Source organism: Trichomonas vaginalis, chromosome III, assembly GCF_026262505.1.
Source record: "Trichomonas vaginalis G3 chromosome III, whole genome shotgun sequence".
In the NCBI taxonomy this organism is placed as follows: domain Eukaryota; phylum Parabasalia; order Trichomonadida; family Trichomonadidae; genus Trichomonas; species Trichomonas vaginalis.
The window spans coordinates 18,085,098-18,095,683 of NC_067205.1; the positions used below are offsets into that span (position 1 = coordinate 18,085,098).

At 42.9% G+C, this 10,586-nt stretch overlaps 5 protein-coding genes and 1 pseudogene across 6 annotated transcripts; all 6 read left to right on the top strand.

Moving 5' to 3' along the window:
- Positions 1–942: 942 nt before the first annotated feature.
- On the top strand, positions 943–1,218 carry TVAGG3_0722910 (SLEI family protein family; the record flags this gene model as incomplete). Its single annotated transcript, XM_051244201.1, has 1 exon — positions 943–1,218. A coding segment is annotated over one exon (276 nt), but the record flags the coding sequence as incomplete, so codon positions are not given.
- A 915-nt stretch (positions 1,219–2,133) lies between these two features.
- On the top strand, positions 2,134–2,342 carry TVAGG3_0722920 (SLEI family protein family; the record flags this gene model as incomplete). The annotated part of the gene is made up of 1 exon (XM_051244202.1): positions 2,134–2,342. A coding segment is annotated over one exon (209 nt), but the record flags the coding sequence as incomplete, so codon positions are not given.
- Positions 2,343–2,505: 163 nt separating this feature from the next.
- On the top strand, positions 2,506–2,841 carry TVAGG3_0722930 (annotated as a pseudogene). Its single transcript has one exon. A coding segment is annotated over exon 1 (336 nt).
- Positions 2,842–3,491: 650 nt separating this feature from the next.
- Positions 3,492–4,714, top strand: TVAGG3_0722940 (SLEI family protein family; the record flags this gene model as incomplete). Its single annotated transcript, XM_051244203.1, has 1 exon — positions 3,492–4,714. A coding segment is annotated over one exon (1,223 nt), but the record flags the coding sequence as incomplete, so codon positions are not given.
- Position 4,715: 1 nt separating this feature from the next.
- Positions 4,716–4,947, top strand: TVAGG3_0722950 (SLEI family protein family; the record flags this gene model as incomplete). The annotated part of the gene is made up of 1 exon (XM_051244204.1): positions 4,716–4,947. A coding segment is annotated over one exon (232 nt), but the record flags the coding sequence as incomplete, so codon positions are not given.
- A 1,034-nt stretch (positions 4,948–5,981) lies between these two features.
- TVAGG3_0722960 (SLEI family protein family) lies at positions 5,982–6,583 on the top strand (the record flags this gene model as incomplete). The annotated part of the gene is made up of 1 exon (XM_051244205.1): positions 5,983–6,583. A coding segment is annotated over one exon (601 nt), but the record flags the coding sequence as incomplete, so codon positions are not given.
- Between the last annotated feature and the right edge of the window lie 4,003 nt (positions 6,584–10,586).

Here is a 10,586-nt window from a genome sequence, read left to right on the forward strand (position 1 = left end):
CTCTCTTCATCAAAGTACTTCCTCTCTTGCTCAAGATGCAGCTTCCTCTCTTCTTCAAAGTACTTCCTCTCTTCATCAAGGTGCTTCCTCTCTTCATCAAAGTGCTTCCTCTCTTCATCAAGGTGCTTCCTCTCTTCATCAAGATGCTTCCTCTCTTCTTCAAAGTACTTCCTCTCTTCAACAAAGTACTTCCTCTCTTCATCAAGGTGCTTCCTCTCTTCATCAAGGTGCTTCCTCTCTTCATCAAGATGCTTCCTCACTCCATCATGCATCCATCATGCAGCTTCCTCTCTTCATCAAGTTGCTTCCTCTCTTCAACAAAATACTTCCTCTCTTGATCAAGGTGCTTCCTCTCTTCTTCAAAGTACTTCCTCTCTTCATCAAGGTGCTTCCTCTCTTGATCAAGATGCTTCCTCTCTTCAACAAAGTGCTTCCTCTCTTCTTCAAAGTGCTTTCCTTCTTCAAAGTACTTCCTCTCTTCATCAAGGTGCTTCCTCTCTTCTTCAAAGTGCTTCCTCTCTTCATCACGATGCTTCCTCTCTTCAACAAAGTACTTCCTCTCTTCATCAAGATGCTTCCTCTCTTCAACAAAGTACTTCCTCACTCCATCATGCATCCATCATGCAGCTTCCTCTCTTCTTCAAAGTACTTCCTCTCTTCATCAAGGTGCTTCCTCTCTTCATCAAGGTGCTTCCGCTCTTCATCAAGATGCTTCCTCTCTTCTTCAAAGTACTTCCTCTCTTCATCAAAGTACTTCCTCTCTTGCTCAAGATGCAGCTTCCTCTCTTCAACAAAGTGCTTCCTCTCTTCATCAAGATGCTTCCTCTCTTGATCAAGATGCTTCCTCTCTTGATCAAGATGCTTCCTCTCTTCAACAAAGTGCTTCCTCTCTTGATCAAGATGCTTCCTCTCTTCATCAAGGTGCTTCCTCTCTTCATCAAGATGCTTCCTCTCTTGATCAAGATGCTTCCTCTCTTCATCAAGGTGCTTCCTCTCTTCATCAAGATGCTTCCTCTCTTCATCAAGATGCTTCCTCTCTTCATCAAAGTACTTCCTCTCTTGCTCAAGATGCAGCTTCCTCTCTTCAACAAAGTGCTTCCTCTCTTCATCATACAGCTTCCTCTCTTCATCAAAGTGCTTCCTCTCTTCATCAAGGTGCTTCCTCTCTTCATCAAGATGCTTCCTCTCTTCTTCAAAGTACTTCCTCTCTTCAACAAAGTACTTCCTCTCTTCATCAAGGTGCTTCCTCTCTTCATCAAGGTGCTTCCTCTCTTCATCAAGATGCTTCCTCACTCCATCATGCATCCATCATGCAGCTTCCTCTCTTCATCAAGTTGCTTCCTCTCTTCAACAAAATACTTCCTCTCTTGATCAAGGTGCTTCCTCTCTTCTTCAAAGTACTTCCTCTCTTCATCAAGGTGCTTCCTCTCTTCATCAAAGTGCTTCCTCTCTTCATCAAGATGCTTCCTCTCTTCAACAAAGTGCTTCCTCTCTTCATCAAGATGCTTCCTCTCTTCAACAAAGTACTTCCTCTCTTGATCAAGGTGCTTCCTCTCTTCAACAAAGTGCTTCCTCTCTTCTTCAAAGTGCTTCCTCTCTTCAACAAAGTGCTTCCTCTCTTCATCAAGATGCTTCCTCTCTTCATCAAGATGCTTCCTCTCTTCATCAAGGTGCTTCCTCTCTTCATCAAGATGCTTCCTCTCTTCATCAAGGTGCTTCCTCTCTTCATCAAGGTGCTTCCTCTCTTCATCAAGATGCTTCCTCACTCCATCATGCATCCATCATGCAGCTTCCTCTCTTCATCAAAGTGCTTCCTCTCTTCATCAAGGTGCTTCCTCTCTTGATCAAGGTGCTTCCTCTCTTCTTCAAAGTACTTCCTCTCTTCAACAAAGTACTTCCTCTCTTCATCAAGGTGCTTCCTCTCTTCATCAAGGTGCTTCCTCTCTTCATCAAGATGCTTCCTCACTCCATCATGCATCCATCATGCAGCTTCCTCTCTTCATCAAGTTGCTTCCTCTCTTCAACAAAATACTTCCTCTCTTGATCAAGGTGCTTCCTCTCTTCTTCAAAGTACTTCCTCTCTTCATCAAGGTGCTTCCTCTCTTCATCAAAGTGCTTCCTCTCTTCATCAAGATGCTTCCTCTCTTCAACAAAGTGCTTCCTCTCTTCATCAAGATGCTTCCTCTCTTCAACAAAGTACTTCCTCTCTTCATCAAGATGCTTCCTCTCTTCAACAAAGTACTTCCTCTCTTCATCAAGGTGCTTCCTCTCTTCATCAAGATGCTTCCTCTCTTCTTCAAAGTACTTCCTCTCTTCATCAAGATGCTTCCTCTCTTGATCAAGATGCTTCCTCTCTTCATCAAGGTGCTTCCTCTCTTCATCAAGGTGCTTCCTCACTCCATCATGCATCCATCATGCAGCTTCCTCTCTTCATCAAGGTGCTTCCTCTCTTCGTCAAAGTACTTCCTCTCTTGCTCAAGATGCAGCTTCCTCTCTTCATCATGCAGCTTCCTCTCTTCAACAAAGTACTTCCTCTCTTGCTCAAGATGCAGCTTCCTCTCTTCAACAAAGTACTTCCTCTCTTCATCAAGATGCTTCCTCTCTTCAACAAAGTACTTCCTCTCTTCATCAAGGTGCTTCCTCTCTTCATCAAGATGCTTCCTCTCTTCTTCAAAGTACTTCCTCTCTTCATCAAGATGCTTCCTCTCTTGATCAAGATGCTTCCTCTCTTCATCAAGGTGCTTCCTCTCTTCATCAAGGTGCTTCCTCACTCCATCATGCATCCATCATGCAGCTTCCTCTCTTCATCAAGGTGCTTCCTCTCTTCGTCAAAGTACTTCCTCTCTTGCTCAAGATGCAGCTTCCTCTCTTCATCATGCAGCTTCCTCTCTTCAACAAAGTACTTCCTCTCTTGCTCAAGATGCAGCTTCCTCTCTTCAACAAAGTACTTCCTCTCTTCATCAAGATGCTTCCTCTCTTCAACAAAGTACTTCCTCTCTTCATCAAAGTGCTTCCTCTCTTCTTCAAAGTACTTCCTCTCTTCATCAAGATGCTTCCTCTCTTCAACAAAGTACTTCCTCTCTTCATTAAGATGCTTCCTCTCTTCAACAAAGTGCTTCCTCTCTTCATCAAGGTGCTTCCTCTCTTCTTCAAAGTACTTCCTCTCTTCTTCAAAGTACTTCCTCTCTTCATCAAGGTGCTTCCTCTCTTGATCAAGATGCTTCCTCTCTTCATCAAGGTGCTTCCTCTCTTCATCAAGGTGCTTCCTCTCTTCATCAAGATGCTTCCTCTCTTCAACAAAGTGCTTCCTCTCTTCATCAAGATGCTTCCTCTCTTCAACAAAGTACTTCCTCTCTTCATCAAGATGCTTCCTCTCTTCATCAAAGTACTTCCTCTCTTCATTAAGATGCTTCCTCTCTTCAACAAAGTGCTTCCTCTCTTCATCAAGATGCTTCCTCTCTTCAACAAAGTGCTTCCTCTCTTCATCAAGGTGCTTCCTCTCTTCATCAAGATGCTTCCTCTCTTCTTCAAAGTACTTCCTCTCTTCAACAAAGTACTTCCTCTCTTCATCAAGGTGCTTCCTCTCTTCATCAAGGTGCTTCCTCACTCCATCAAGATGCTTCCTCACTCCATCATGCATCCATCATGCAGCTTCCTCTCTTCTTCAAAGTACTTCCTCTCTTCATCAAAGTACTTCCTCTCTTGCTCAAGATGCAGCTTCCTCTCTTCAACAAGGTGCTTCCTCTCTTCATCATACAGCTTCCTCTCTTCAACAAAGTGCTTCCTCTCTTCATCAAGGTGCTTCCTCTCTTCATCAAGATGCTTCCTCTCTTCTTCAAAGTACTTCCTCTCTTCAACAAAGTACTTCCTCTCTTCATCAAGGTGCTTCCTCTCTTCATCAAGGTGCTTCCTCTCTTCATCAAGATGCTTCCTCACTCCATCATGCATCCATCATGCAGCTTCCTCTCTTCATCAAGTTGCTTCCTCTCTTCAACAAAATACTTCCTCTCTTGATCAAGGTGCTTCCTCTCTTCTTCCAAAGTACTTCCTCTCTTCATCAAGGTGCTTCCTCTCTTCTTCAAAGTACTTCCTCTCTTCATCAAGGTGCTTCCTCTCTTGATCAAGGTGCTTCCTCTTTCTTCAAAGTACTTTTCTTCATCAAGGTGCTTCCTCTCTTCTTCAAAGTACTTCCTCTCTTCATCAAGGTGCTTCCTCTCTTGATCAAGATGCTTCCTCTCTTCAACAAAGTGCTTCCTCTCTTCTTCAAAGTGCTTCCTCTCTTCTTCAAAGTACTTCCTCTCTTCAACAAAGTGCTTCCTCTCTTCATCAAGATGCTTCCTCTCTTCATCAAGGTGCTTCCTCTCTTCTTCAAAGTACTTCCTCTCTTCATCAAGATGCTTCCTCTCTTGATCAAGATGCTTCCTCTCTTCATCAAGGTGCTTCCTCTCTTCGTCAAAGTACTTCCTCTCTTGCTCAAGATGCAGCTTCCTCTCTTCATCATGCAGCTTCCTCTCTTCAACAAAGTACTTCCTCTCTTGCTCAAGATGCAGCTTCCTCTCTTCAACAAAGTACTTCCTCTCTTCATCAAGATGCTTCCTCTCTTCAACAAAGTACTTCCTCTCTTCATCAAAGTGCTTCCTCTCTTCTTCAAAGTACTTCCTCTCTTCATCAAGATGCTTCCTCTCTTCAACAAAGTACTTCCTCTCTTCATTAAGATGCTTCCTCTCTTCAACAAAGTGCTTCCTCTCTTCATCAAGGTGCTTCCTCTCTTCTTCAAAGTACTTCCTCTCTTGATCAAGATGCTTCCTCTCTTCAACAAAGTGCTTCCTCTCTTCTTCAAAGTGCTTCCTCTCTTCTTCAAAGTACTTCCTCTCTTCATCAAGGTGCTTCCTCTCTTGATCAAGATGCTTCCTCTCTTCATCAAGGTGCTTCCTCTCTTCATCAAGGTGCTTCCTCTCTTCATCAAGATGCTTCCTCTCTTCAACAAAGTGCTTCCTCTCTTCATCAAGATGCTTCCTCTCTTCAACAAAGTACTTCCTCTCTTCATCAAGATGCTTCCTCTCTTCAACAAAGTACTTCCTCTCTTCATTAAGATGCTTCCTCTCTTCAACAAAGTGCTTCCTCTCTTCATCAAGATGCTTCCTCTCTTCAACAAAGTGCTTCCTCTCTTCATCAAGGTGCTTCCTCTCTTCATCAAGATGCTTCCTCTCTTCTTCAAAGTACTTCCTCTCTTCAACAAAGTACTTCCTCTCTTCATCAAGGTGCTTCCTCTCTTCATCAAGATGCTTCCTCACTCCATCAAGATGCTTCCTCACTCCATCATGCATCCATCATGCAGCTTCCTCTCTTCTTCAAAGTACTTCTCTCTTTCATCAAAGTACTTCCTCTCTTGCTCAAGATGCAGCTTCCTCTCTTCAACAAGGTGCTTCCTCTCTTATCATACAGCTTCCTCTCTTCAACAAAGTGCTTCCTCTCTTCATCAAGGTGCTTCCTCTCTTCATCAAGATGCTTCCTCTCTTCTTCAAAGTACTTCCTCTCTTCAACAAAGTACTTCCTCTCTTCATCAAGATGCTTCCTCTCTTCATCAAGGTGCTTCCTCTCTTCATCAAGATGCTTCCTCACTCCATCATGCATCCATCATGCAGCTTCCTCTCTTCATCAAGTTGCTTCCTCTCTTCAACAAAATACTTCCTCTCTTGATCAAGGTGCTTCCTCTCTTCTTCAAAGTACTTCCTCTCTTCATCAAGGTGCTTCCTCTCTTCTTCAAAGTACTTCCTCTCTTCATCAAGGTGCTTCCTCTCTTGATCAAGATGCTTCCTCTCTTCAACAAAGTGCTTCCTCTCTTCTTCAAAGTGCTTCCTCTCTTCTTCAAAGTACTTCCTCTCTTCAACAAAGTGCTTCCTCTCTTCATCAAGATGCTTCCTCTCTTCATCAAGGTGCTTCCTCTCTTCATCAAGGTGCTTCCTCTCTTCATCAAGATGCTTCCTCACTCCATCATGCATCCATCATGCAGCTTCCTCTCTTCATCAAAGTGCTTCCTCTCTTCATCAAGGTGCTTCCTCTCTTCATCAAGGTGCTTCCTCTCTTCTTCAAAGTACTTCCTCTCTTCATCAAGTGCTTCCTCTCTTGATCAAGATGCTTCCTCTCTTCAACAAAGTGCTTCCTCTCTTCTTCAAAGTGCTTCCTCTCTTCTTCAAAGTACTTCCTCTCTTCAACAAGTGCTTCCCTCTTCATCAAGATGCTTTCCTCTCTTCATCAAGGTGCTTCCTCTCTTCATCAAGGTGCTTCCTCTCTTCATCAAGATGCTTCTCACTCCATCATGCATCCATCATGCAGCTTCCTCTCTTCATCAAAGTGCTTCCTCTCTTCATCAAGGTGCTTCCTCTCTTCATCAAGAGCTTCCTCTCTTCTTCAAAGTACTTCCTCTCTTCAACAAAGTACTTCCTCTCTTCATCAAGGTGCTTCCTCTCTTCAACAAAGTACTTCCTCTCTACCATAGATGCTTCCTCTCTTCTTCAAAGTACTTCCTCTCTTCAAATCAAAGTGATGCTTCCTCTTTCAACAAAATACTTTTCTCTCTTGATTCAAGGTGTTCCTTCTTTCTTCAAAGTGCTTCCTCTCTTCATCAAGGTGCTTCCTCTCTTCTTCAAGTACTTCCTCTCTTCAACAAAGTACTTCCTCTCTTACATCAAGGTGCTTCCTCTTCTTCTTTCAAAGTGCTTCCTCTCTTCTTCAAAGTACTTTCCCTCTCTTCATCAAGTGCTTCCTCTCTTCATCAAGATGCTTATCTTCTTAAATCAAGATGCTTCCTCTCTTCTTCTCAAAGTACTTTTCTTCTCTTCAACAAAGTACTCCTCTCTCCTCAATTAAGATGCTTCCTCTCTTCAAGCAAAGAGTGCTTCCTCTCTTCATCAAGATGCTTCCTCTCTTTCATACAAAGTACTTCCTCTCTTCAAATCAAGGTGACTTCTCTCTTTCATCAAGATGCTTCCTCTCTTCTTCAAACAGTACTTCTCCTCTTCTTCATCAAAGTACTTCCTCTCTTCATCAAGGTGCTTCCTCTCTTGATCAAGATGCTTCCTCTCTTCTTCAAAGTACTTCCTCTCTTCAACAAAGTACTTCCTCTCTTCATCAAGGTGCTTCCTCTCTTCATCAAGGTGCTTTCCTTCACTCACATGCTTCCTCACTCCATAATGCATCCATCATGGCAGCTTCCTCTCTTCTTCAAAGTTACTTCCTCTCTTCATCAAAGTACTTCCTCTCTTGCTCAAGATGCAAGCTTCCTCTCTTTCAAAAGGTGCTTCCTCTTCTTCATCATACCGCTTCCTCTCTTCAACAAAGTGCTTCTCTCCTTCATCAAGGTGCTTCCTCTTTCTTCATCAAGATGCTTCCTTCTCTTCTTCAAAGTATTTCTCTCTTACCAAAGTACTTCCTCTTCTTCATCAGGTGCCATTCTCTCTCTCATCAAGATGCTTCCTCCTCTTCATCAAGATGCTTCCTCTCTTTCAACAAAGTGCTTCCCTCTCTTCATCAAGATGCTTCCCTCTCTTCAACAAGTACTTCCCTCTTTCATCAAGATGCTTCCTCTCTTCATTAAGCCTGCTTCATCTCATTCAAACAGTGCTTCCTCTCTTCATCAAGATGCTTCCTCTCCTTCAACAAAGTACTTCCTCTCTTTCATCAAGGTGCTTCCTCCTTCTTCAAAGTACTTCCTCTTCTTCAACAAGTCTTCTCTCTCATCAAGTGTTTCCTCTCTTCATCAAGGTCTTCCTCTCTTCATCAAGTGCTTCCTTCTCTTCTTGCTATCAAGTACTTCCTCTCTTTCAACAACAGTATTCCTCTCTTCATCAAGGTGCCTTCCTCTCTTCATCAAGATGCTTCCTCACTCCATCAGAGATGCTTCCTCACTCCATCATGCATCCATCATGCAGCTTCCTCTCTTCTTCAAAGTACTTCTCTCTCCATCAAAGTACTTCCTCTCCTTGCTCAAGATGCAGCTTCCTCCTCTTTCACAAAGGTGCTTCCTCTCTTCATCATACAGCTTCCTCTCTTCAACAAAGTGCTTCCTCTCTTCCATCAAGGTGCTTCCTCTCTTCATCAAGATGAGTTCCTCTCTTTTTTCAAAGTACTTCCTCTCTTCAACAAAGTACTTCCTCTCTTCCATCAAGATGCTTCCTCTCTTCATCAAGATGCTTCCTCTCTTTCATCAAGATGCTTCCTCACTCCATCAAGATGCTTTCCTCACTCCATCTGCATCCATCATGCAGCTTCCTCTCTTCTTCAAAGCTTCCTCTCTTCAACAAAGTACTTCCTCTCTTCATCAAGGTGCTTCCTCCTCCTTCATAAAGGTGCTCCTCTCTTCATCAAGATGCTTCCTCTCTTCAACAAAGTGCTTCCTCTCTTCATGCAAAGATGCTTCCTCTCTTCAACAAAAGTTATTCCTCTCTTCATCAAGATGCTTCCTCTCTTCAACAAAGTACTTCTCTCTTCATAAGATGCTCCTTCTCTTCAACATGCTTCCTCTCTTCAACAAAGTACTTCCTCTCTTCAACAAAGGCTTCCTCTCTTCATCAAGGTGACTTCCTCTCTTCATCAAGTGCTTCTCTCTTTTCAAGTGCCTTCCTCTCTTCATCAAGATGCTTCCTCTCTCAACAAAGTACTTCCTCTCTTCTCAGATGCTTCCTCTCTTCTCAAGATGCTTCCTCTCTTCTTTCAAAAGTACTTCCTCTCTTCAATCAAGAATGCTTCCTCTCTTCAACAAAGTACTTCCTCTCTTCATTAAGATGCTTTCCTCTCTTCTAACAAAGTGCTTCCTCTCTTCATCAAGATGCTTTCCTCTCTTCAACAAAGTGCTTCCTCTCTTCAATCAAGGTGCTTCCTCTCTTCATCAAAGATGCTTCCTCTCTTCTTCAAAAGTACTTCCTTCTTCAACAAAGTACTTCCTCTCTTCATCAAGGTGCTTCCTCTCTTCATCAAGATGCTTCCCTCATCCATCTCCTCCATCATCATATGCCTATCATGCAGCTTCCTCTCTTCTTCAAAGTACTTCCTCTTAATCAAAGTATTCTTTCTTGCTCAGATGCAGCTTCCTCTCTTCAAACAAGGTGCTTCCTCTCTTCATCAAGATGCCTTCCTCTCTTCAATCAAAGTGTTCCTCTCTTCATCAAGGTGCTTCCTCTCTTCATCAAGATGCTTCCTCTCTTCTTCAAAGTACTTCCTCTCTTCAACAAAGTACTTCCTCTCTCATTAAGATGCTTCCTCTCTTCAACAATGTGCTTTCCTCTCTTCCATCAAGATGCTTCCTCTCTTCTAACAAAGTGCTTCTCTCTTCATCAGTGCTTCTCTCTTCTATCCAAGATGCTTTCCTCTCTTCTTCAAAGTACTTCCCTCTCTTCAACAAAGTATTCCTCTCTTCATCAAGGTCTTCCTCTCTTCATCAAGGTGCTTCCTCTCTTCATCAAAGATGCTTCCTCTCTTCAACAAAGTGCTTCCTCTCTTAATCAAGATGCTTCTCTCTTCAACAAAGTACTTCCTTCTCTTCATCAAGTGCTTCCTCTCTTCAACAAAGTACTTCCTCTCTTCATCAAGATGCTTCCCTCTCTTCATTAAGATGCTTCCTCTCTTCCAACAAAGTGCTTCCTTCTTTCATCAAGATGCTTCCCTCTCTTCAAACAAAGTACTTCCTCTCTTCAATTTCAAGGTGCTTCCTCTCATCATCAAGATGCTTTCTCTCTTCTTCTTCAAGTACTTCCTCTCTTCATCAAAGTGCTTCCTCTCTTCATCAGGTGCTTCCTCTCTTCTCAAGATGCTTCCTCTCTTCTTCAAAGTACTTCCTCTCTTCAACCAAAGTACTTCCTCTCTTCATCAAGGTGCTTCCTCTCTTCATCCAAGGTGCTTCCTCACTCCATCAAGATCTTCTCACTCCATCATGCATCATCATGCAGCTTCTCTCTTCTATCAAAGTACTTCCTATCTTCATCAAAGTACTTCCTCTCTTGCTCAAGATGCAGCTTCCTCTTCTTCAACAAGGTGCTTCCTCTCTTCATCAATACAGCTTCCTTCTTCAACAAAGTGCTTTCCTCTCTTCATCAAGGTGCTTCCTCTCTTCATTCAAGTGCTTCCCTCTCTTCTTACAAGTACTTCCTCTCTTCAACCACAAGTACTTCCTCTTTTCATTAAGATGCCTTCCTCTCTTCAACAAAGTGCTTCCTCTCTTCATCAAGATGCTTCCTCTCTTTCAACAAAGTGCTTCCTCCTCTTCATCAAGGTGCTTCCTCTCTTCATCAAGAATGCTTCCTCTCTTCTTCAAAGTACTTCCTTCTTCAACAAAGTAACTTCCTCTCTTCATGCAAGGTGCTTCCTCTCTTCATCAAGGTGCTTTCTTCTTTCAAATCAAGATGCTTCCTCTCTTCAACAAAGTGCTTCCTCTCTTCATCAAGATGCTTCTCTCTTCAACAAAGTACTTCCTCTCTTCATCAAGATGCTTCCTCTCTTTCAACAAAGTACTTCTCTCTTCATTAAGATGCTTCCTCTCTTCAACAGTGCTTCCTCTCTCTTCAATCAGATGGCTTCCTCTCTTCAAACAA